This window comes from Hemicordylus capensis, chromosome 1, assembly GCF_027244095.1.
Source record: "Hemicordylus capensis ecotype Gifberg chromosome 1, rHemCap1.1.pri, whole genome shotgun sequence".
Classification (NCBI taxonomy): Eukaryota; Metazoa; Chordata; class Lepidosauria; order Squamata; family Cordylidae; genus Hemicordylus; species Hemicordylus capensis.
In genome coordinates this window covers 373,721,369-373,747,923 of record NC_069657.1, presented here as the reverse complement: position 1 = coordinate 373,747,923, position 26,555 = coordinate 373,721,369, and the positions used below count along the sequence as shown (strand labels likewise).

At 44.8% G+C, this 26,555-nt stretch overlaps 1 protein-coding gene across 16 annotated transcripts in view; it reads left to right on the top strand.

Moving 5' to 3' along the window:
- RNASET2 (ribonuclease T2) overlaps positions 1-15,733 on the top strand; it is a 54,520-nt gene extending 38,787 nt beyond the window's left edge. For all 16 annotated transcript variants that reach the window (XM_053296350.1, XM_053296291.1, XM_053296370.1 and 13 more), the window contains 4 exons: positions 6,584-6,697; positions 8,770-8,812; positions 10,430-10,504; positions 13,023-15,733. In XM_053296350.1, coding sequence (XP_053152325.1) covers positions 6,584-6,697; positions 8,770-8,812; positions 10,430-10,504; positions 13,023-13,211 — 421 coding nt within the window. In that variant the 3' untranslated portion in view covers positions 13,212-15,733. The remainder of the gene's footprint in view (positions 1-6,583; positions 6,698-8,769; positions 8,813-10,429; positions 10,505-13,022) is intronic.
- Positions 15,734-26,555: the final 10,822 nt, after the last annotated feature.

Genomic DNA, 26,555 nt, shown 5'->3' with positions numbered 1-26,555 from the left:
CCATGAACACAGATTATGTGGTCTCCTTGGACTCGGAGCCCCCACTGGACCCAGACTCCTCTTCAGAGGAGTGAGCTGACCCATATGCACCATAGTCCTCTGATACCTCCTCTGATGAGGCTCCGCCACGCCCTAAGGTGCTTGACCGGCATTACCACCAGCCCTATGTTGCAATGCTGCCCTGCTGGGACTATGGATCACATTTTAGCAGGCATGAGCACCCTCCTCACTGGTTAGGCTATTACACTGACATGGAACCGGAGGATTATTATGTGCAGCCTCCTCGCTTCCGTCCTTACGTCGAACCACCACTTGGTATCTATCCAGTTTATGAGGGGCAGAAAAGCAAGAAGAGATCACGCTCTGGCTCAGGTTCGAGATCTGAGTCGTCACACAGCCCCAGCGAGCTGCGCCGGAAGCTAAAGAAGAAGAAGAAGCTCCCAGCGAAACCCACTCTTACGCCCGTGGCACCTGGGGATGCCCTATCTGCACCAATGGTTGTGGCTGGTGTGCCTCCACCACCGCCACCAGTGGTGCCCATCTCCCCGCTTGAGGTGGTCGCTGATGCAGTCACCTTGCAACTTTTCGAACCTCCAGGAACCCCAGATAGGGACAGAGTGACACAGAGCTCCTGGGACCTGAACAGCCGGAGGGCTCCTCCTCCGCGGAGCTGAAAAACTATACGGAACAGTTACTACGCATGGCTAACTCTCTGGGTTTGGACCTTACGGACCCTGGCCCACGGGCGCAGGACTCTGTCTTTGAGTTAATTCAGCCGCAGTCTGCAGGAGTGGTAGCACTCCCTTTAATTCCGACAGTCGCCCAGATCATCAACGCCGCTTGGGAGAAACCAGCATCGGTTTCCGCAATCTCTAAAAAACTGGAGGGCATGTATAAGGTGAAGCAGCAGGGCACGCAATTCCTTACCAAGCACCCTACCCCTAATTTGGTGGTGGTGGAATCAGCCCAGTCGAGGTCAAGGCAACATCTTCTGTCAGCGCCCTCGGACAAGGAGGACAGAAAGATTAATGCGGTGGGGTGACGGCTGTACTCTACCACCAGTCTTCTGCTCAGGGTGACAAACCATCAGGCCTATTGGGCTAGATATCAGCACTTCATCTTGGAGAAACTGGCTCCTTTCCTCGGCCATCTCCAGAGGGAACAGAGGGAGGCTGCCACTACTGTATTGCAAGAAGGCTCTAGGGTGGCAAAGCAACAGCTACACTCAGCTCGCCACTGTGTGGATGGTGAGGCTAGAGCCTTGGCTACGGCAGTATCCCTCAGGAGACATGCCTGGCTCCATGCCATGTCACTTTCTCAAGAAGCCCACACCCTTATAGAGGACCTGCCGTTTGATGGGGAAGCCCTTTTTGGCCAAAAAATGGATGATACGCTAGAAAGAGTGCAAAAGCTCTGGTCTATAGCGCGCTCTATGGGGATATCGTATTCTACCGCTTCCTCTTCGTTGATGCCGCCCAAGAGGCGTTTTTGGCAGCTCCAGAGTCCTTACAAGCCCTCAGTCGGGCTACCAGTCTAATGACTCCTTTTGAAACCAGGGCAAGTATCAGCAGCGTAGAGGAGCTGGAGCAGGTACCTACAAGTCGTGATTTCCCAAGCCTTCGTATTCTAAGAGGCAGTGAATCTGGGGCGTCCAGGCTGTCGGGCCACTACAGTGCATGGGCAGCCATCACCTCCGACGCTTGGGTGCTAGCCATTATTCACAATGGCTACCGTATAGCATTCCTTTCCTTGCCACCTTTCTCCGGGATAAAGATGAACGGAGTTTCCCCTCATTTGCTGGAAGAGATCAGTACCTTGTTATCAAAAGGGGCCATCGAAGAGGTCCTTTGGGACCAAGAAAGGGGCTTTTACTCAAGGTACCATCTCCAAAAGGGATGGAGGTATAAGGCCCATCCTGGATCTACGAGCGATCGATTCCTTTATGCAATATCGGAGATTTTGGATGGTCACGATCCAGGCTATCCTCCGCCTTCTGTCGAGGAAAGTGTGGTTCACTTCCATCAATCTCAAAGACGCATATTTCCATCTGTCCATTGTGCACTATCATAGTCAGTACCTGCGGTTCTGGGTGGATGGTCATACTTACCAGTACAGAGTCCTTCCGTTTGGCTTGGCGTCCACCCCTCGCGTCTTCACAAAATGTATGGCGGTGGTGGTGGCGCACCTCAGGCTTCAGGGGGTGACGGTTTTTCCGTACATCGACGATTGGTTGCTGGTGGCCAGCTCCCGAGAGCGTCTCAGGGATCAAGTGCACTGCACTCTTCATCTGCTGCGGTCTCTGGGTTTAGAGGTGAACTTTACGAAGTCAAAGCTCGAACCATCGCAGAGGATAGAATGGGCACTCTTGGATTCCAAGATCGGAAGAGCGTATTTGGCCCATCACAGAGCTCAGCACGGAAGTTTTGTCATCTGAGATCCCTCATGGCCAAGACAGTGCAGAGGCTTCTCGGCCACATGGCTTCCACCACAGCGGTGCTCCTACTGGCCCGCTTCCACATGCGCTGCCTTCAGGCCTGGTTTCTGGACAATTTCAGCCCACACTACCATCATCCGGACCAGGCGTCTATGGCCCCCGCTGGAGATTCGTGCATCGGTGTGGTGGTGGACAAGGTTGACTCACCTGACAGAGGGCGTGCCATTTCAACAACCTTCCCCACGGTTGGTAATTACAACCAATGCATCCACTTCGGGTTGGGGGGCCCATTTCAAAGATCTCACTGTAGCCAACCTCTAGGCTCCTCCAGTCCAGGGCCACCACATAAACTTTCTCAAACTGATGGCCATTTCCCTCATGTTCCAGGCCTTTCGCCAGCAGATATGGGGACAGCTGGTACTGGTATTGACAGACAATACAACCGCCCACTCATACTTGAACCGGCAAGGCGGGACGGTTTCCCGAAGTCTGATGTACTTAGCGCTGGACATATGGGCCTGGTGCATACACAGAAGGTTCTGGCTGACAGCAGTGCATATAGAGGGTGCCTCCAACTCGTTGGCAGATGCACTCAGTCAGCAGACAGCCCTCACGAATGGTCCCTGGATGGGAGGACTCTCTCGGATGTGTTCTGGAGCTGGGGAACACCATCTCTGGACCTCTTCGCAGCAGCAGCCAACCAGAAGTGCGCTCTCTACTGCAGCAGAGCAGGTGTGGGCAGGTGGTCGCTGGGAGATGCCTTTCTCCGCCACTGGGGCTGAGACTTCATGTACGCATTCCCACCATTTCCCCTGATCCCAAGGTGCTAGAGAAACTGAGGAGGGACAGGGCGAGAGCGATCTTGGTGGCTCCATGGTGGCTGAGGCAGCCCTGGTTCACCACCCTCCTGGAGATGTCCAACCACACATTTTTCGAGCTGCCACTGCACCCCAAGCTGCTAACAATGGACGAGGGGTGCCGGATGCATCCCAATCTGAGATCCCTGCACCTGACGGTGTGGAAAATCTGACTCCCCCACGGATAGTGGACCCGGTTCTGAGGGTGCTGGAAACAGCAAGGAAGCCGTCTACGCGGCGGTGCTATGCTGTGAAGTGGCAAAAGTTGCAAAAGCAACACGGACCGGCCTCGCTCCAGACCAAGTCCCGGTCAGGACTATCTTGGAGTATCTTCTGACCCTAAGGGAATCGGGGCAGGTGCAATCGTCTGTCAGAGTTCACTTGGCGGCTTTTGCTTCGTTCCATAGTATTTGGGCTTATTTAAGGACCCAACAGTTAAATTTTTTAAAAAAGTTTTGCTTAATTTGTTTCCGGCAACCCCGCACGTGTTACCTTCGTGGGACTTAAAATTAGTTCTATCACGGCTGATGTCGCCTCCCTTTGAGCCGCTAGCCACTTGTAGCCTAAAACTGCTATCATTGAAGACTGTGTTCCTGGTCACTATCACTTCAACTCAAAGGGTGAGTGAGCTCAGGGCACTTCGGTGCAACTCTCCCTACTTAGTGTTCCACAAGGATAGGGTCATTCTGAGACCTGACTCCATGTTCCTCCTGAAGGTAGTGTCAGAGTTTCATATGGCACAGGAACTGAGATTGCCAATCTTCTTTCCTGATCCAAGCTTGGACACAGAATGTACCTACCACTCCTTGGATGTTCGCAGGGCCCTGGCCTTTTATGTGGATAGAATGAAAGTTTTCAGGAAAACTCAGAAGTTGTTTATAAGCTACGCAGGCCCATCACGGGGTATGCCTATATCAACACAGAGACTTTCGTCCTGGGTCTCTGAGGCAATTCGCTTGTCCTATCAATTGGCAAAAAACCCATCTGCCAGATCCAGTTCGCGCCCACTCCACAAGAGCCGTGGCATCCTCGGAGGCGTTCTGGCATGGAGTTCCGTTAGCGGAGGTGTGCAGAGCTGCAGCCTGGGCCACTCCATCAACCTTTGTGCAACACTATGCCTTAGATGTCTGGTCCAGGGATCAGGCTGTGTTTGGGCTATCCGTGCTTCACGCAGTCTCTCAGTAGGCTGCTCCCTCCTCCAGGTAAGCTTAGCTGGCTATAATCCCAAGTGTGATGCACAGAGACTACGAAGAAGAAGGGCAGGTTTCCTCCCTCTAACTGTAGTTCTTCTAGTGGTGGTCTGTGCATTCACACTCCCGCCCTACCTCCCTGCAGCAGCCTGGCGGTATAGCTGTGGCGGTGGCCTCCTAGACTGAGGTAGAAAGGGGATAGTCCTACAGAGGGAGTATGTCTTCCTGCTCGTTTTTCCTTATTTGGTGAGGCTATGGAAAGTTCCAGAATCTGGCTCTGCGCAGGTGCATAACCTGAATGCACAGAAGACTTTACCTTTACTGCATAGAAACCACAGAATAAGGGATGGATTATAGCAAATGAAGGTTGCCGTAATGTGCTCTGGTTTTCACCAACTCCCTACCTCCCCAGACATTTACCTAAAAAGGTAAATGCTGCACTTTGAGCATTAAAACACTTGAATCTTCTCTCTTTTTTGCCCAAACTGTACATGTTTCCCCCCCCCAACTCTATAGCCTTGAAAGAAAGATCTACAAAAACCTTCAGTGTTGACTCTGCTCACTGAAGGAGAATGTCTGCCCTTTGTATTTCAAATATTCAGTCAAACTTGTGACATAGTCCTTGATATATATCAAATGAAAATCTGCTGGTAACAAGGACAAGATGTTTTTCTTTTCAATTGACAAATCAAAACAAAGCAAATGTTTCTTTACGCTAGAGCTTTCAGGATTTGTGGTTTCCATAGTTTCCAATTTTCATAAGAAGCAGAAGAGGCAGAAATGCTACATCCGCATTGAAGTATTCGACAAGTCTTTGTTTTCTAAGGCTGTATTAACAGATGCCAATGGAGAAGAGTATCGCTACCCATACATGTGCATGAAGAAAACTCCAGTAACCAATGTTTTCTGACAAACCAGCAGACAATCCAAAAGCATTTCAGTCACACAGTTGTTCTTCAGCAGGGAAAGAGCTTAAAAGTAAAAATCAAAATATTTATCTAAGCAAAATTTAATGGGGGCTGTGTCCTGTGCCCCCCACACACACCAAGAAGGTTGAGAAGGCAGCTCCATTCAAGCATAGTTCATTTGTCCTGTATATGAGAGTCTAGGGAGATGGAAATACTGTCAGTAATTTACTGTGTATATATAAGGGTTGTGGGAGACTCTGAAGTCTAACCAGCTACAGATAGATTTCAGAGGAACCGTGAGATATCACCAGAGATGTTCCCTTGTTTTGATGCTTTAAAATGTCTTACCTGTTAGTTGCCAACTCAGCATCTGCCTTTTCTTGAACCAAAGATGGCTTTGTGTATTTATTCTTGCATTTCCTCTGTAGCATGCTTTTTCAGGGCAGTGAAGAAGGAAGTCCTTCTCATCTATAGTTCACCACCTCAAAATGCTGTATTATGTATAAATGCATCCTTATTGGCATGAGAGGATATTCCTCAAACACCCTCCATTGGCATCTGTTGAGAAATGCTCTCATGGAAATTAGCATTTGAAAATGTTGAAATGGTATATAAGTATTAGCAGTAGCAGCATTTATTGTGCCAGACCTTGTCTGAGTATTAAGTGTGATATGAAAAAGAGAAATTTTAAAGACAGAAAGTGCTGTGTTGTAAATGGGCTGGTTTGCATGAGCACTAGCTGCAACACATGAGCAGAATGAAGTTGTGCTGCGAGCTTGTCTGCCGTAACATCAGGATATCCTGACGGACTTTCAGGGCATTCTTTCAATTGCACTAGGGGAGCATTCTCCTGAATTGCCCCTTAACGTGTGCTCCAGAACCCTGTTTAAACAGAGTTCTGGAGCACATGTAGAGGAGACATTCAGGCGAATGCTCCCCTCATGCAATTGAAGGATGCCCTAACAGTGCATCAGGACATCCTGCAGTGATGCCAGGAGGGCTGTGCATTCAACACAACCTCATCATGATTGTGTCTGCTGGCCTGCATTCATGGTGTTAAAACTTTGCTGACCACATGTTTAAGGCCAATTTTTCTACTGAAATTTGAGTAAACATTTTTGTTGGCTTCTTGTAGCTCTCTGAATGCATCTGTGATGTGAATGTAAAGTCACATTTTTTGTTTTCTTCATGTAGGAAACATGAGTGGGACAAACACGGCACATGTGTAGCAACGCTGGAATCTCTTAATTCTCAGAAAAAGTACTTTAGTAAAGCACTGGAACTCTATGAAAAACTTCAATTTAACAGGTATGGAAGTGGGTCCTCTGCAGCATGCAGACGTTCTGTAGCTAACACACAGCAGACAAACTGATACAGAATGAGTTTCTGAAAGGCAGGATTGAAAACCACTATTCCTGGGCAGTCGGTCTCAGACCACACAATGGGTTATTTCCTTATTACAAGCATCTGTTCCCATAACTGGAAGTGTTTTCTTCCTATGGGGTTGAAATTGAGTTTCCACTGAAGGTATTGTAGAAGCCACAAATATGCCGCAATATGATGACACCATTTCTTATTCATTCATACTGAAAACACCAGATCTGTATGTAACTGGTAGGGATATGCACGAATCACAATTCGAGCGTGAATTGCAGCACATCTCGAGCACTTTTAAAACAGAGGAGAGCAGGTACATACCACCTCCACCACCACTTGCCACCACTTCCTGTATCAGTGGTGCACCCCCCAGTTATCTTTGTGCACCAGTGGCACTTTCCCTTAGCTGCCCTCGCGCAACACTGGCACACACATGGCCTCCGCATGCCTTGTGGCCATGTGCATGCTGGTGTCATGCAAGGACAGCTAAGGGAGAGTGCCATTGGTGTCTGAAGAAAGCTGGGGGAGCGTCATTGATACAGGAAGTGGTGGTGAGTGGTGGAGGAGCAGGTATGCACCTGCTCTCCTCTGTTTTTATGGTGCTGAGAATGTTCTGCGAATCACTTTGAATTACAATTCATGCACATCCCTAATGTCTGACAATAGCCACTGCACATCAGATATTGTGGAGGAATAATGAAATGCCATTATTCCTCTAAATAGTTATCCAAACTAAATTAAATCATGGAGCACTTTGTTTTCCCCCCTCTCACTTGCGCACACACACCCATCTACTCACAAAGGCTGGAGTAGAGAAGATGGACAGCATGGAAAAAGAAAGACTCAACTAATGCAGTCTGAAGTACTCTGTGAATATTTGGTTCGCGTGGGATGCTAGCGTTAGGCATTGTCATCACCCCACACACAGTCAGAGTGTGTGCTAGGACATTCTTAATGCTCCCTTGTGATCACATGATGGAGACTGTAAAAGTGGACAGGCTGTCATCTTAGGGAAGCTTGTCTGCAGTTGCTCATCTTCTCATTGAGGAATCCATTAAAATGGAGTGGGCAGACTTAAGACTTCTGGGGACTACTTTTTGGGGGGAGGGGGGAAGTTTTGGAAACTACCACCGTGAAATAATAGCTTGAGGAGGCAGAGCCAGTCACACAATGGCTTGGACATGTGGAGCAAGTTGAAAAATGCCACCTTTAAAAAAAAAATTACATTGACAAAATTAGACACGTTAACATCAAAACTCCTAAATACCAAGAGAATTTTCTGCGAGACAGAAGAAGAGCTGCTTTGTGCAGGAAGGAACGGGAGAGAAATGGAAGAGAAAATAAGAGCAATCTTGAGCACCCAGAGAGACAGTGTGTGTATGTAAAAATGGTGCAGCCATGCCTCCATTTAGCCAGCCAATCAGATTTGCAGTATTGACTGGAAGGAAGGAAGATGCAACCCCAAGTGCCCAGAGAGCTATCAGTAGCTCTGCCATCGAATGCCTGACCATGCATTATCTGTTTCCAAGGGACCTTCTATCTCCCCAGAACAAAATTTGAAAACCGCTGCTCTAGATAACTTGTTTGGCCTTCATATGCTCTGCACAGCTCAATAAATAAAAGCAACGCTAAAATTAATGAAGTGCCCTTATAACAGGCATTAATTATTTGCAAAGGGTCTCCATAGAAAATTCATTACTAGCCATTCAGTTTAATGGTCATAAGGATAGGTTTCTGAAGGAAAATGAAAATGCAAGTTTAGAAGGTTTGTGTCATGACAATCACAGAACAACTTATGGATTCAGTGTCAGGTTGAGATGAGCTCTGTTTCTTTCAGTTGTGGATACTGTGTTTGTCTAACCTTTTTTTATGTCCTCTCACCACAATGATGCCATGGAGCACTGGCTAACTGTAGCATAATTGTGTGTATGGTAGTGTGTTCCATCTGTTGAATGCTAGATGAAAAGTTTGTGTCTTTGTCTCTTCCCCCCACTCCCCTTCAGTTATCTCTCGAAACTGGGGATAAAGCCGGGCACCTATTATCAGGTAAGTAGAGGCTAGCTTTACATTTTGCTATGTCATATTGCATCATATGTCATATTGCATCATAATGTTGTCTTGAGAATGTGGACAAACTACTTCGGATTGTGCGTTCTACCACCTGTTCTCTTGACCCTTGCCCATCTTGACTTATCTCATATGGTGATCATATTATAAACTAGCTGAACCCGCACAGAGCATCTGTGTGGTAGTACATTGAGCCTGTGGCATCCCCCCCGCCACAACTCACTCTCTCCCCCACAACTTGCTCTCTCTGTCTGTCTGTCTCCCCCCACAACTCTCTACCACAACCCTCTCACTCGTGTGCTCTGCTCCCCACAACCCTCTTGCTCATACGCTCTGACCCCCACACACAACTCGTCCCTCATCCTTGGCCTGCCAGCAGCTGCTTTCCTTCAGCCCACCGGCAGCCGCTCCCCTTCGGCCTGCCGGCAGCCGCTCCCTCTCAGCCCGCCTTCCGCCCCAGCAGCAGCCGCTTCTCCTCAGGCCTCTGGCCAACCTGGCAACAGCTGTCTCCTCAACCCGTTCCCTCTTCTCAAGCTACTGGCCAGCGCAGCAACAACAGCCTCCTCAACCTGGGCCTGCCGCGCCTCCTCCCACTTCCTCCCTCCTGAGGCCGGTGGAGCTTTGCCCGCCAGCTGGGCTTCTCCCCCCCATCTCTGCCAGGCTGCTTCTTCCCCCTCCCCACCAGGCCGCTTCTCACCCCTCCGCCACCGCGCCTTCTCTGGGTGGCGGAGCTTTGCCTGCCACCCGGCTCCCTTCCTCCCTGCCTGCCTGCCAGCCAGGAAGCCATTTTGGGATGACCATGTCGCCACGGCATTCCCTCCTAAACCCGTTGTCTGTCCCGGCGCTGAGCAGCAGCTCCCCCCCACCTTTTCATTGGTTGTGGCTGCAGCGGGGCGGGGCTTGCCAAATATCCCCACGCATCCCCACATCCCTACGCAGTTCTCTCCTCAGTCGGCCATAAGAGAATTAAATATATAGATGCTTCTATGAGGGAGGGCAGGATGACCTTATTTGAAGAAACTTGCATTAGATCTCTCAGCTCATTACAGACCTGTTTCTAATCTTCCATGGTTGGGCAAGGTGATTGAATGGGCGGGTGGCGGCTTCTTAGCTCCAGGAAGTTTTGGATGATACAGATTATCTAGACCTATTTCAAACTGGCTTTTAAGTGGGCTATGAGCTTGAGACTGCCATTGTTGGCCTGATGGATGATCTCCAACAGGCTATCGACAGCTGGAGTGTGACTCTGCTGATCCTTTTGGATCTCTCTGCAGCTTTCGATACCATCAACTATGGTATCCTTCTGGGTCACCTGAATGGGGTGGGATTGGATGGCACTGTTTTACAGTGGTTCTGCTCCTACCTCTCTAGTAGATTTCAGATGATGTCACTTCTTATTCTGTTTTATATTTGTTGTGTTCTGTACACTACCTAGAAATGCACATATCAGGAGGTATACAAATATGATAAATAAATAAGAATGTGGCGATTTTAATACAAGCTTTTCTTTGTGTTACTGATTCTTTCCATAGTTTTGTATTCTTTTTATTGGGTGATGTTCTGAGCCTTTCAACAGTTTCGTTTTTAAATTTTCAGCTGTCAACAATCAGAGACAACCTTACAAACATTTATGGAGTAACGCCAAAGATTCAGTGCATTTCTCCAGAAAAGGTATCCTACTCTTCCTCCGTTTTTAGGACTCTCCTAGTTAACCTGTGTCTCCTTTTTAGAAATATTGTTTCTAATATTAAGGATGTTGAAGGGGAATGCCCCCATTTTTGAAAATCCAGCCTTGTTGCAGATTTGTATTAACCTCCCACCCCACCCCCATATTACTGCTGATTAAAAATATGTGTAACTGTTTCCCAAAGTATAGGAGGTATCTTGGAAGATCCAAACATTTCTCCCAAATTTATATTCTGAGCACTTGAAACTCTCCCCAATGTGATATGAAAATATCTTCCATTGATGAGGCCATAGCTCAGTGGCAAAGCATCTGCTTTGCATGCAGAAGGTCCCAGGTTCAATCCCTGACATCTCCTGGTAGGGCTGGGAAAGACCCCTGCCTGAAACCCTGGAGAGCTGCTGCCAGTCAGCATAGACAAAACTGAGCTAGCTGGACCAATGGTCTGATTCACTATAAGGCAGCCTGCTGTGTATCTCTTAGTGAAAAACTGGTGGGGTTGCCCTGCTCAGAATTCTTTCGTTTTGGATTTTCCCATAGCTGTGTTAAGTGAACTGTGTGAGTATTCTTTTCCTGTCTGGAAGATAGTTGGCATCTAGGTATCTCCTTCTGCCTTTTCTTTAAGTAAAAAGCCATTGAGTGACATCCAGGCTAGATTTCAGTTGGTGCTGCTGCACTGTGCAAAAGGTCTGAATGCCGCCCATTATTGATATCTGATATAACGTTTTACAGTGTACACATTGCTTCACCATGCTCCTGTTGGAGCCCTATGAGATAGATTGAGCTGAAGAATGATGACTTGTGGAAAGCCATTTAGTAAGCATTTTGGCTAAGGATAATTTGAATTTTCATTTCCCACGTCAATGACAGCGTGTCCCCTAGCACTACTCTGCATCCTTAACATTATTGTCACCCTGGAAGCTTGAGTCTCCCGGTCCTAGTCAAACACCTGAACCATTACACCACAGTACCTCTATGCCAGGTCATTAATTTTCCTTGGAATTGCAGCAGTATAAAGATTCCCATGATGCCTTTGTCATCAGGGGTGAGAGTTTCTGCTTTATAAATATTTTTAAATAATAAATAAATAAATAAATAAATAAATAAATAAATAATTTTTAAATAATAATAATAATAAATCTGGCCTCTTTCCTATGCTGGATAAAACATTCCTTGATATAAGTGTCTAGTCTTGAAAGCATTTTTCTGTCTGTACAGGCTAACTGGAAGATTTATTTTTCAGAGATGTTCCCCTGTGATTTACTCCTTGGAGCATCTTAAATAGAATCCAGTAGTCCCAAACTGAAGAAAGGGAGAGGGATGTAATGGAAGGCAATTTTTGCTTTCTTAGTTCAGGCTTTTTGGCTTTCTTTCTTAATCAATAGCCAACTGCTGACTCGCCTGGCACTAGAGAATATGGCATATGCTTCAATGCATCAGTTGTTGTTGTTAGCTTTATGGCTGTGATTCAGTGCTTCTGCCCTTAATTCTATAGCTTAAAAAAACTTTAGAGTAGTTCAGAAAGATGAAGCGCTGTTTCTTTCTCAGTTTCCTGAGGCTGTCTGTCTTTAAGATGTGTTGACTGTTTTGTGTTCATGAAAAGGGGAGGGAATTTTGAGCAGAAAAAGATGAGGGAGAAGGGTTAGGAACACCATTCCCCCCCCCCCATTTTTTCCCCGTAAATTCACAGCCTCCCAAGGTGAGTTTGGAGTGGTTGTTTTTAAATGGCCAAGTGTGGGGAAGGGGAGAGAGAGAGAGAGACATGAGACTATGCATGTGTAGTTTCAATACATCCTCCTGTCAGTTCTATCCATCATTTGTGCATGGACAGTACTGACAAGAGGCCCCTCCCAGGTGATGAAAGGGATCATGGTCCTAGGAGAGGCTATAATCTGCCATGTATTGCCCCAGCCATCTAGGACTCTAAAAGTCATATCTACACCTTGAATTGTGTCCAAGAGGCTGAAGGAAGGAAGTAAAACATAACTACACCGTGCTTGGAATAGTAATATACCATCTGCCTTGGTACAACATCATGATATTAAAACAGGTGTTGCAGTGATGTTATAACAGTGCTTCATATCCCAGTGTTCATTAATTATTCTGGCCCAGATAAATCTCATAGGTTTAAATAAGGGACATTCTCTCGAAGCAAGCAGTTTAATTGCAGCTTTAGTTTCAGGGGGTTACTAATTCGTTTTAATCTGTTTCATGCATCTCTTGGCCATCACAACATCTATTCTAATTTTTTTTAAGCTTGCTAAATAATATTCAGTACATTTGGTATTCATCTGCTTATTTTGTTTCTGCATCATACAGATAATGCAATCTGTCTTTCTCTAATTAGATTCAGTACTTATTTCTTTAAGTTTATTTAACTCGAAGCTTCATTGCTCTCAAACACCCACAAGTGATTAACAAATACAGCTCCCCTATAGGATTGTCCAATATGTTTTACTCTTAGTCTCCGTTGCAGCTAGAAATCTCTGTTTCTTTTCTCCTCAGGGTGAAGAAGTACAAACAATTGGCCAGATTAAAATCTGTTTCACAAAGGAGTTTAATCTGAGAAACTGTACAGAGTCAAAGGCCAATTCCTATTCTGCCCATGAAAATACATTCTTCAGACCAGAGGAACTGTCAATCTGCACTGATTCCCTGATATATTACCCTTCGGAGGTGCAGCTAAACAAGTGAAGCAACAAGAAGTATGAAGCACTTTGTTGCAAATTCCATTTAAGATGGCATTTAACAAAGCAATGCAAGGTTGTTTGGAGAGAGATTAATCTTGCCTTTCCCACAAGGGCATTGGAGACTGAAATGCAGTCGCACTTGCACAAATGGCAACAATGGTATCTCAGCTTGATAGATGGAGAGAATTCATTTCTGTGGAGCAACAGTTCTTTTTTTAATTTCCCCCTCTTTTTTTTCATTTGTGTTACTGCCACTATTTCTGTCTTTCAAAAGAGAGTATCCTGAATTTTAGAAATGTCTTTTTCACATTAAGCAGTTCTCTCTGTATCTACCAGCAAGTGATTGCAGTGAAGCAGACATCCAAGTTGCCTACTAAATCTGTCTCTGTTGTATGTAGTAACTTTGTTTCTCAGAAAGGGTCTGAACCTCCCCCAACGACTCAGGGCTTTTATCACCTCCGCAGTTTAAATTTATGTTCATAGGAATTAAGTAATACTCTTTCCCCTTCTGATAGAGAAGGTGGTTTGATGATTGCTCCATTGAGGGCACTAATTGATCAATACATTGATGTGGGTAATCATTAAATCCCCTTTAAGTAGCAGTTGCCCTGTGGTGATCAGTTGGTAAGAAAGCAAGTGGTTTCTAGTTATAACAGCAAAGGCAGTAAGGCATAGCTTAATGACTCCAGAGCACTTTCATTAGAATAGGTGAGATTTCTCTGCCACTCCCATAATCCCCAGACTCAGTGGCCAGTAGTTGAGGATGATGGGAGTTATAGTCCAATAGCTTTGCTCTAGAACAGGGCTGCTCCACTTCAGCCCTCCTGCAGATGTTGGCCTACTACTCCCATAATCCCTGGCTATTGGCCACTGTGGCTGGGGATTATGGGAGTTGTAGTCCAAAAACAGCTGGGGGCCCCTAAATTGAGCAGGTCTGCTCTAGCATAAGCAGATTGCAGCCTAAATTACTTATTCCAGCAAGCAGGGCAACTACTTTGTACGGGAATACTGGCTTGGGCAATACCTGAGAAGTATTATTATCTTTCAGGATTAAACTCATTTGCTTTGTTTGCTTGAATTGTTTTTTTAATTCTCAAGCTATTCAGTAATTTTTTTTTTCCTTTTGGGTGCCAGGACTGGATTTTACTTGCTTTTTATATAAAATCAAACCCTTCCTTGAGAATCTATCTTTAGAGAGAGCATGCAGAAAGGCTGGGGTGACGGAAGTCAAAAAGCATATTGGCAGATATGTCCCACAGCCTAACATGGGTGTTTTGGAGCTGCCCGTGCTGCTGCAGTCGACCAAGAAGAGCAAATATTTAAAGTAGCATGACTGCGCTCAAGGAGCACTGCTTCCATTGTTTCCAGTCTAAGTAGCACTGATGTGAGCACACAGACTTTTAAGTATTTGCAACTGTTGGCTGTTGAAAATACCCAAATGGGAATACTCGTATTTACACAAATAGAAGATGACGCTGAATTTAGGATGGCCCCCTTTAAAAATAGAGGTTAACGAAGAGGACTCTGAATTTACACACACACACACTCCGCATATTTTAAAAACCCAAGTCCAATTTCTAACATCAAAACAATTGGAGGAAATCTAGTTAAGGTAAGTGCTGAGGAAGCTTATGAAAAATAAGTATTGATTGTAACAATATTTCTGATGGTACTGATTACACTTAATTGTTTTCTGGAATATTTCTAGTCTCAAAATTCCATGCCTTCTAAAAGGTTTCTGGGATCATCTATAGTACTGTTGTACAGGGGTATTTGCTATGTCCCATTTTTCAGTACTATTGTAAGTTGCTTATTGGATTGTGTGTAGCCTGTAGATATATCATAGGTGTACCACTATAAAAGTAAAACAGACAATTGGTCTTTATTAACTAATACCCCAACCAGTGCTGCTTTTTGTGCTAAAAATATATGTTTTTAAAAGCCTGCATTGCCAGTATGAAAACAAATGGTGCAATATTCCAAACAAAACTATAATACTATTTTAAAATCTTGATATTTTTTGCTTTTGCTTGAATTGTGGTGTTTAATTTTGGAGGATTCTGGAGAAGAATTTCAAAAGCACAGAATCTGGATTTCATCTATGAAACCTGCTTTTTATGATTGAAATTAATTTTACTTGATACTGGGTCCAATTATCTGTGGCTTAATTCTACCATTTCAAATCCATGGAAAAATGTGTAGCTGTGACTAATATACGTGGAGAGCTATTGCACACAAATGATGCAATTTCAAGCAGCCTTCATATTGGATGTTGATGTGCTTTTCTTTTTTGTTTTTGTTTTCCAAATCAGCTATTTAAAGGCAAATGTACTAAATTTTAATAGCAGAATCATCTCTCTAAAGTACTGTAGTGATAACCTTATAGTGATGATTTTGCAGGTGCCCATCACAGAAACACAGGTTATTTATATATTGATTGGTGACAGTTGTATTAGTAAAATTTCTAAGGTACAAATGGCTTGCTCCTGTTTTAGTTTAATAAATTCTCAATTTTTGGTGATTAAATGTATTGGGAGTTTTCATTCACAGAATTACAAATTCACAAATGGCTCACTGGAGGGAATCTGACCACCACCTTTTACACAAGGTCTTTCGTGTTCTTTGAAATTCCTCCTCTGGGCGGAACTTTCTTCAAAGCGGTTCTTTTGAAGTTCCTCCTCTGTGAATTATGCTTTTAACCTCCTGTGGCAGAAGGGGTGGACAACCTGAGGCTCTTCAGCCTGGGGATAATGGGAGCTGTAATGCAGCAACAGCTGCAAAGCTTCAAGTTGACCACTGCTGTCCTGTGTGCTGTTGTCTTCTCCAAGATAAAGAATGCTTTTGAGGTGGTTTAAAGGTAAAGTGTGCTGTTCAGTCGGTGTCGATTCCTGGTGACCACAGAGCCCTGTTGTTGTCTTTGGTAGAATACGGGAGGGGTTTACCATTGCCTCCTCCTGCGGAATATGAGATGGTGCCTTTCAGAATCTTCCTATATCGCTGCTGCCCAATATAGGTGTTTCCCATAGTCTGGGAAACATACCAGCGGGGATTCGAACTGGCAGCCTTTGGCTTGATAATCAAGTCATTTTCCCCACATTAGATGGCTACTGAGGTGGTTTAGGAGATTATAATTTAAGAGCAGATCTGTGATGGCCTCTTCTGGAAACAGCCTTTCCAACTTCCCTGTTACCTGTCTTCAGACTAGTAATATGCCGTAGGCATGTGTGTGTTATGTGGTATAGAGCTTGTGGTATGTGATGGACTGGAGGGCTCTTATATGTTCCAGGAAATGGCTCAGGGTCCTTCCTCCTAAATGAGTTTTGGACTTGCATGACTAAAGGTGGATTTGAATTGGATTGGTGGTTCTCTTAGGTGAAAAAAAGGCTTAAGGTTCTACCCTGATTGCTGAATCCATATAGCTGAAACAAAGCATGTGTTTGCAGTTTTGTTCCATTTTAGAGCATTTAAATGCCATCAATGACCTTTTGGCTCCCCGGAAAAGCATAAACATTGTAAACTTTCTTTTAAAAATGTTTAACAAATCTTGTCAATTTGCAGGCCTCACTGTAAGGAAATAACATGAAAGAAAGAATACCATTTTAATAACACTTCTTTGCCCCATACGCTATGGTTTAAAGGTGCACGCATTTCTTCTATAAATTTCCATCTTCTGTAGCTGGAGGTGAAGCCAGCCAGCCAGGCCCCTCCATCCATCTGACTGGAAGGAAGAAGGCAGAGGGTTCCAGAGTTGTGTCCTCGGGGTGTGGCATGTTTCAGTTTCGTAGAGCATCTGCTTTGCCTGCAGAGGATCCTCTGCTCAATCCCTGGCCATCTCCAGGAAGGGCTGGAAATGACTGCTGTCCAGGACTGGAGAGCTGGTGGACAATACTGAGCTAGATGGACCTATGTTCTGACTCAGCAGAAGGCAGCTTTCAATATTCCTAAATTGGGGGTCACCTTTGTGCTTCAGAGGGACCCCTGATTTGTTTTGGCACTTCAGGGAGGCTCTGATAGGAGGGGTTGCTTTGAATTGGACCAAAGCGTTGGCTCCTCCACTCCACTTCTCCAGCTCCTGCTTAACTTCCCAGACAGAAAATGGGGCAGGCTCTGCTCCAAGCAGTGAGTGAGCTGCTGCTTCTGTGGCTTCATTTTTAACATGATTTTCAAATTCTTCTGCAGTTGTGGGGAAGGTGCAGGGTGTCTTGGGAATCTGCTATCTTTTCCAGGGCTGCAGTGCAGGCAGAAGCAATCTTCTTCAGTTCGGACACCAAAGTGTTGCACAGCCCTTTTATGTTCTGCTGCAGCCAGCCAAGTTTGCTCCCTCAGAGATACTGATGGGAGCCACTGTTTCACACCTTCTAAGAAGTCGTTTTAATGTTTGTATTGGCAGTGGCTTCTACAGCCATGGCCATCAGGCTGCAGCAGCGGGTGAGGCAAGCAGCAAGACCTCTCTATTGGCCTGAGGAGGACCAAGTACTAGGGATGTGCACGGCACTCTCGGGAGGGTGGTGGTGGGGGGTTACTTTAAGAGACAAGGAGGGTGCCTCCAACCTGGTCATCCCTGCCCTGCCGCTTTTCCCCTGCCAGCACTATCCCAAAAAGCGTGGGCATGGGGCTGTAGCATTCCTCCTTGTAGCCTCCTTCAGTGTCCCCATGCAAATGGCTGACTCACGTGGGCACTCATCCCTATTGTGATGGGGGCTGCTGTTGCACTTGTCTTATCTGTTTTCCCTTCCTAGCCTAATTGCTTTGTTAGCAACAGGTATTTTCTCTCTTGCTAGAGGATGAGGGGAATTTTTAGAGTTCATTCCAAGTCCAAAATGACCTCTTGTGGGGCGCTTAGTAGCCTAACAAATTTGCCTCTGTGTGTTATCCCCCTGTTATCCACCAACTGATACACTGTTAATTTTCTGTTCTTATTAGTGTTGTTCCCCAAACAGATCCAGCAGTCCCTTGTGGGTGCCCATGTGAAAAATCGTTGCTGTCCGTGTGAATCTCTGTGCTTTTGTGCATGTGGAGCTGCCCTTCCACTGCAGGGAATAAGTAACTGATACCTGCATGAGTTCCTACGTGCTAATTTGCCTACTGCAACACCAACAGAACTCTGGATCAAGGGGTTGTATTGCACTGATGGAAAGCTATGTCCTAAATATTGATAAGGCTGATGAAGCAGCATAGTTCAATATGAGTGCAGATATTATCATTTAAAACACTTGTGCCATACATTCCATGATTTTAAAATGTTATAAGAAGCTGCAGAAAGCGGCAAACTTGGAAGCACACTCTCTGATTGCTATTTTACATAATTTTCTGTCTTTTCCCTCTGAAGTTTCATTCATAATTGCCTGTTGGTACAGCAAATAAGATTTCTGAATAATGCAGTTTGGTTCAGATGGTAGAGAATACTATTTAGCAAAAGTTAAATCAACCACATACTGTTCAGCTTTGTTTATTGCCTTTCATATTAAATTGTTATGTATGACATAGTTGAACACAAGGGTATACCACTTTCTAGAGAGATGAAATTCATTCCCATGGCAACTATCACCCCAAATTGGTGGCCTCTTTGTAGAAAACAAAATATTTAATCTGGGCCTATTTTTCTCCATTCCTGAAGCAGACCTCCTTATGAAGTTGAGATCTCATCCTTGATCCAAACTTGAATTTTTTTTTAAACTAATGCTGTCAGAATGTAATGTACAAGCATTGATGCTAACTCTTATGCAATCTTTTGGTTGTTCTTCAGAAAGTCATGGTATGAAAAGGAATGATCACAAAGGGCAAACTTATACTACAAAGTTATATGGACTTTCTTCCAAATAATTCTAGGAATTGTTTGGTACGGGCACTGGGAACTCCCCAAGCAGAGAACCAGTGTGCTGTAGTGGTTAAGTGGTTGGGCTTAAACTGAGGAGTCTTGGCTTCAAATCTCCTCTTAACCTTTAAAGCTCATTGAGTGAGCTTTGAGGCTAGCTACTCTTAGATCTCATGTGCACTACCCTGAACCCCTTGGAGGAAGGGTAGGATAAAAACAGAGCAAGTGGCATTTATTTCTTTAGGACAATTGTAGCATAAACTGTATGCAATATTTGGTGTATTGCTAAACTCTGAGACTGAAAAGATACTCACTGCTTTTCCTAGAGGCAAGGCTGAGTTTCATTTCTCCAATGTCATATAATCACATTGTATTGCTCACGATTTCTGAGTGTTTCTGTTCAGATGGATGCAAAATAAAAAATTGAACCTTATTTCAGTCAAATTTAGTGCCCACCAAGCTAGGGAAAAAGGAAATCCATCTTCATGCAGCAGAATTGTTACTTCATCACAGTTCTCTTTTGTTGATACTAACAGACACACACATTTTGAAATAACCAATATTTATGGTTTGTGTCCTTTAAATTACATTTTTATCCTGACTTCTTCCAAGGAGCTCAGGGTGCTCCTCCATTTTATCTCTGCAGCAGCCTTCTAAGGCTGAGACATAGTGACTGGCTTTTTAATTGACTATTGAGTCTCTTTGATAACTTGCAGGTTTGTGGATCAGTATGCAAATATCAGCTTTTTAATCTTCCGAGAACAGCAATAATCTGATGTCACTGGCTGTGTAGGAGCACATCGGGCTAGTGCAAAACTGCTGTGCTAGTTAATTGTGCTAAGTCTCGAGGTTGTACTCCAACCTAGTGTTGTGCAATTGCGAGCATGCTTGCGGTTGCCAAGCTACAGCACACCTCATTTGTATCAATGGGGACTTTTGTGCAGGAGCGCTATACTGCTGTTGTACAAATTCCTGTTTTTTTAAGCACAATTAAGCTTGTTCTAGCATAATTTTTTTCGTTCCGCAAGCACTCCATTGCTCTGGATGGCAGCCACTTTGAGCATTTATCTTTCAGCAGGATTTTCAAACTTTTAAAAACCAGTATACCTCTTCTGTTACAAACCTTGAGCTCAGGAACTCCCAAAGAGAGAATGAGAGAGAGTGTTTCACAAATCTATTTTTATTTATTTATTCAGTGGGTGAACTCATGAGTAACTTTTTTTTTTAAATTACATTTCTATGTTGGTTCTAGGTAAACCACTTTTAGAACTTTTTGAAATGCATTTCCTTGATTGCTGAGCCTGTCTTTCAGGATGGGGGAGGGAGGAATGCTACCTATCATTCATCCCCTTCCTGGAGATTACTTGGTTGTAGAGAATGGTGACTGAAGCCTATCAGTCAGGCTGAGGGGAAGGGTGGGCTGATTGGGTAGCCAGCCAATCAGGAGCAGATGAGGAAGGTCCCTCCTCCCCTCTTCTGCAGTGGACACATTGCTGAGGATGTAGTAGCTTCAAGCCAGTGATCCTCAGCTGGGGACTATATAATTTCAAAAAGATAATACATGTGAAGTACTTCAAACCCTTGAAAGCACTATACAAATGCCAAGTACTGTTATTAAGATTACAACTAAGTATTCACTTTGTAAGATATACGGAGACCCGTTAGAGTTGTCCATAGGCAGAAAATAGACTTTACTTAATTACATGAGGTTGTCATTGTGCAAATTAGGTTTTACTAGGTGGATGATAACTTTTAGCCCCCTTGCTGTTAGACCTGCCCGGCTTTCTTCAGTGAATGTTTAAATACTTTTCTTCTACACTGAATGTTCAAATGATTCCTTGCTGAACGAAGACAACACATTATCTTATTATTGTGTAGGGTAGGCAGCTTACTGATGGAACATTTAATCTATCAAACGGACTTTTCATGGAACTCAAATCAGTCATGCATATCATGAAATGCAGCAATGGCAACTTAATAATAATAACAAACAGACAGGTGATGGTATTTTAGACCACAGTTTCTCAACCACCGGTCCCTGGACCGCTGCCGGTCCCTGAAGGGTTGAGTGCCGGTCCCTGACTGAGAGTCAACCCCCCCACAAACAACTGCAATCAAGGCACTCACTTCCTCAATTTTGCACATGGCACGGACGAGGGAAAGGAGGAGTATCATGGAGGCACGGGACCCTGCTTCTGCCTTGCCGCCATGTGCTGCTGAGATCTTCCTACAGCTATCTTTATCTTTACAACTTCAAACTGTATGCGGTATGGGGGCATCGAGGAAAAGGTATGGCAGTGGGTGCCACTTGAAGGGCTGCTGGTTCTTGCATGCTCATTATTTGCAGCCCAAGGTTGGTTGATTGAAACCCAGCTGCCTGTTGCGCCCGAGGCACCTTGAGCGGAAACCCTGTTTCCCTCTTGCATCGGTGGGGTGTTGTGGTCCCTCGGCCCCCTGTAACCACCTGGTCTGCGGTCCCCTTTGTGACCTCGCCAGGTGGTGGAACCTCTGGCTGGGATCATGCCATGGTGAGGTCTAAGCGGTGGAGGGAGAGAGGAGTGCCGCCTTGGCTCGGGCTTTACAGAAAGGGAGTGCAAGTGGACCTTCCTCAGGGAGGGGGAGCAAGCACACGTACCAAGGAGGGCTAAGTGGTGGAGGGAGGTGGCGTGGTGCGGGGGAGAGGCCAGAGACCATTTTGTGCATTCATGCAAAAGGGTCATTGGATGAATGGCACTGGAATAAAGTGATCCTGGGGATTTGATGCCCAGCGTGGTTCGTATCCGATCCCAACCGATTTAAAACCAGCTGCCTGTTGCGGCCAAGGCACCCTGAGAGGGAACGCTGTTTCCCTCTTGCATTGGTGGGGTGTTGTGGTCCCTCGGCCCCCTATAACCTCCTGGTCTGCACCGCCGGTGGAAGACAGCAGTCCCCTTTATGACCTCGCTGGGCGGGGGGCACAACCTCTGGCCGGGATCACGCCGCGGTGAAGGCTAAGCAGTGGAGGGAGGGAGAAGGGCTGCCTTGGCTTGCCTCACAGCGACGTATGGGCAGCATGTGGGACTACGTGAGCTGCGTGGCCCCAAAGGCAGGATGGTGTGATTGGCGCATTCAAGGGAGTTGGGAGGGGGCACAGAAGCGTGCATTGCAAGAGAAAATGGGGGAACACCTGCTACACTCTGGTGCGCAAGCACAGCGGTAGCAGCTCTTGGACCCAGGCGACCTTCCGAGCCCACCCTGAACAGTGCCTTGTCTCCCCAGCGAGGAAGATGAGCCATCCACCACTACAACACCCCACATTGTACTACAACACCCCCCGCCATCTCAGAATTGCCCCCTTCCCTTTAACACCAGGTCCCCACCGCTCTTCTTTACGTTTTCTTTCACCATTAAAAAAAAACCATTCCCAGCACCTGCCACGTAACTGTTTTTAAGGAGTTTTGGAGAAGCTGCGCGGGTTTCATTAGGTCCACCTCACAAAGTGCACAATTAAGAGCAGGATTCAGATCAAGCCAGGTGATCATGACCAAGCAGCATTGACACAAATTAGAGATGACTAAATTAATTTCAGTGGGTGGTCCTGACTAACGTGGTCTGGATCCGGCCCTGCGACTACAGAACTCCGGCTAAAACTCCACCTCCATCAAGAGAGGGTTAAACTGTAGACTTCAGGCTCTACTGACAACTTGTCCAGCTCTCCTGTCCTCACCTCCTTTTTGCTTTGCTTGACATCCAGCCTGATGAAGAGTTTTGGGGAATTCAAAAGCTTGTTTGTATGTTGGTTTCGTAGTTTTTGAATTTTTCTAATGGCCCAACATCCCCTCTCCATTGAGTAATCACAAGCACCCCCACCCCGCACATACTGGAGACATATTTGTTCACCCAGGCTTTTGGATTCAGGGGTTCTCAACCTTGGGTCCCCAGATGTGGGTGGACTTCAACTCCTATAATCCCCAGCCATAATGGCCAAATACCATTGTGGTTGGGGGTTATGGGAGTTTAAGTCCACCCACATCTGGGAACCCAAGGTTGAGAACCCCTAATATTCCATGTTTGCAAAAGATTGCAAATTTAATTATTTTAATGCTTATATTATTTTAATTGTAAACTGCCCAGAGATACAAGATTTGGGCAGTATAGAAGTCTGATAGATAGATAGATAGATAAACTTAAACTTGAAACCCCTTTACTAACTGCTGGTCTGGGAAACCGCGCATGAAGAATGTAGCGGTCCTTGAAACTCTGCACGAGGAATTTAGCGGTCCTTGACTCCAAAAAGGTTGAGAAACACTGTTAAATTTTAGACCACTATAATAAGATTGTTCAGGCACTTCAACCTGTATTGACCTGATCCAAACTCCCGAAGACAAACAAGACCATAGTTTATTCTAAGAGCTGGTTTGATAAAGACTGCAGTAATGCTAAAAGTGATGTTAATAATGCTTATCAAGCATACAGGGACTGACCTTCGCTTGCTTCCCTCCAGAGCACCATATTGCAGAAAAAACAATACGAGCAGTTGTTGAAAAATAAAAAGAGAGAGAAGATGCCACAAGAGTAGCCTGGCAACAATTGATAGCAGCTACAAAATCTAAAAACCCTTCACTGTTTTGGCGTATAATTGCCCTACATCCATCAATAGCCCACCGAATTGTGTGATCCCCACCTTGGTTTGGGAGAAACACTTTCATAAGCTATTTAAAAGAGATGAAGAAATTGGTGCAACCCCAGTATTGGATGTGGGTCAGCTGCCAGAGTGGCTTCCTGTGTCCTGTTCTGAAACAGAAGCTTTGGTGAGACAGTTAAACAAGCTACTAAATTCATCAGTAGATCATTGTCTACTGTGTTTGATAATTTAGCTGCATGAAAATTCTCGTAAAAGGGTGCGCTGTAGTGCACAAGGGAATTAGACAAGGATGCAATTTGGCTCCTCTACTGTGTAATTTTTATATTAACTCCCTTGCTTCCCACTTAAGTAATTTGGACTATCACCCTCCCAAATTAGTGCATAAGCATCTTCCTATCCTCCTGTACGCTGGTGTCAATCTTTCGCAAACTCCAATAGATTTGAGAAGAGCATTGCACTCTTTGGCTTCCTACTGCAAGGAGCACTCACTGGAATTTAATTATAATAATACCAAGATTTTAGTGTTGGCAAAGAGACCAAAAATTTACAATTGGACAATAAGTGGGTACAAGTTAGAACAAGTAAAACAATTTAAGTACCTTGGTGTAGTATTTCAGGCCTCTGGCTTTAGATCTGCACATAGAGAATGTGTAAGACAGAATGCAAGTAAGAGCACACAGGCAATTCAATCTTATTACCACTCTAGGGGTGCCCACTTTATCCCTGCTGCTATTAAACTTTTTGAGGCCAAAGTTTGAGCACAGCTCTTGTACGGAGTGCAGCTGGGCATATACTCTACTTTCTCTAAACCAGAAGCAGTTCAATCCAATTTCCTGAAGAATATATTTCAGCTTCCCACCTGCATGCCTGCAGCTGTTCTACAGCTAGAAGTAGGGTTGCTCAAAGTAGAGGCTAGAACTTTGATTATTATTTTTGAATTCTGGCTTAAGCTGGTTTTTCATCCCTCTGGTTTAGCTCCACTTGTGTTAAAGAACATCTATCACTCAAGGTGGAGAAAGGGCTGGAGAAAAGGCTATATCATTGTGGCTTTTCTGCCACTGCATTGCTAAATTTGTATTATGAAAGCACCAGAGTCAAAATAAGGGAAAGAGTTCATGATATGGAGTGGCAAATTGACCAGGACTCCATTCTGGTTGGTGTCTTTTGGGCTATCCGATTTTTAGCTTTACCCCTGCCAATTATTTATACCAGTTAACAGTCCCAAAGTACCACAGAGTACAATGCAATGCCTTGCACACAGCGGAGATGGAAGAAAGATATCAAAAAAATCCCATACAGAGTGTATTTCAATCTCCGGTGAGATTGAAACAATGGCTCATGTACTCTTGTATTGTCAGTGCTATCGTGACAGTCGGCATAAGCTTATCTCCCCATATATTAGCGCATATCCTGGCTGTACTGATTCTTTTTATCTTAATTTCTTCTTGTCAGATCAGAATGACTTTAGATCCTATAATGCGGTCAAGTTCTGCCTCATAGCTAGCAAAATTCGTTTAGAGTTTAATAAGAACTAAACACTTTAGCGCAGGCATCCCCAAACTGTGGCCCTCCAGATGTTGCTGAACTACAACTTCCAGCATACCCAGCCACAAAAAATTGTGTCTAGGGATGCTGGGAGTTGTAGTTCAGCAACATCTGGAGGGCCGCAGTTTGGGGATGCCTGCTTTAGCACCTGCATGTGTGTTGCATCCACTTGTTGGATATGCTGTTGCCATACATAGTATAGAATACAATATGGAATGAGATTTAACACCGTTCTGTATTATGCATATAATTTTGCTGTCTTTTCAACAGAGTAGCTAGTGCTAAGATTCGATGCCATGAGGAGCTGCATCTCCATTACAGTCCTAGTACAAGATATAACAGTACGAGAGAGAGCAGGCTCAAATTCTAATTTTTCAACATCATTTTGTTGAGCTATCTTTATATTTTTTTCTGGAGCTGTGTCCTTAAGGGGTGTAGCTATAATTGAGTGGATGGGTTCAAAGAACCCGGGCCCACAGCTATGGAGGCCCCCCCCCCAGTTCCACCCCTCCCTATTTTCATTATCTCCCTCACTCCAAGGGGCCACCGAGAGAGGGGCGAACATGGGCTCCTTCTCCCCTAGCTACGCCCCTGGTGGTGTGCTTACTGCACTTACACAAAGCCTGGATGGAGTCCTCGCTATTGATTATTCTGGCCTGGGGGCTGTTGGAGAATTTTGTGCTCAGCTTCTGAAGAAATCAAAACAGCAACAAAAGTCCTTTCTAAATGTAATTGTAATGTAAATGTAAAGACAATTTTTGAAATAGTTTTGTCTATTAAAATGAAGGTTTTGTTTAAAGTTGCTATTAGGGTGGTGGAAAGAAACAATCCAGAACACAAATGTTGCATTGTTAAATGATTTCAATCTATTTTTCTCAGAGCAGTATATAGCACCACCAATACGCAAGCAATGCATCTTTGTAGGAAAAGATCCTTGAAATCTTTTTTGAGCTAACTTCTCCAGTTCCTGATTTTTGCTCTGCTCTGTGAGTTCCAAAATTATCATTGGATTTTTCTTGAATGTACAGTTTTGCTACTGTGCTGGATTTTAGGATGTTTTCTGAATTCTAGGTACTTATGATATTTCCAGGAACTCGTTTCTTTGTAACAATCATTTGGAAAATGCCTTATTCTTTCTCTTCTTCAGAATTTGCTTTTGGATTTTGATTATTTATCCTGCCACACATTTATCTCCTATGTTCCCACTTGCTCTGCCTTGCTGAAATTTTAATATGGTGTGATTTTAAAAATTAATTGTTTTTAGTCAGATGATTGCAAAGCACTTTCCTTGCCGCATGTGGGAGTAAGGAGATTGTCTTTTAAATGCAATTATTTCCAAATTGCAGGTGAAACATAGGAATCTG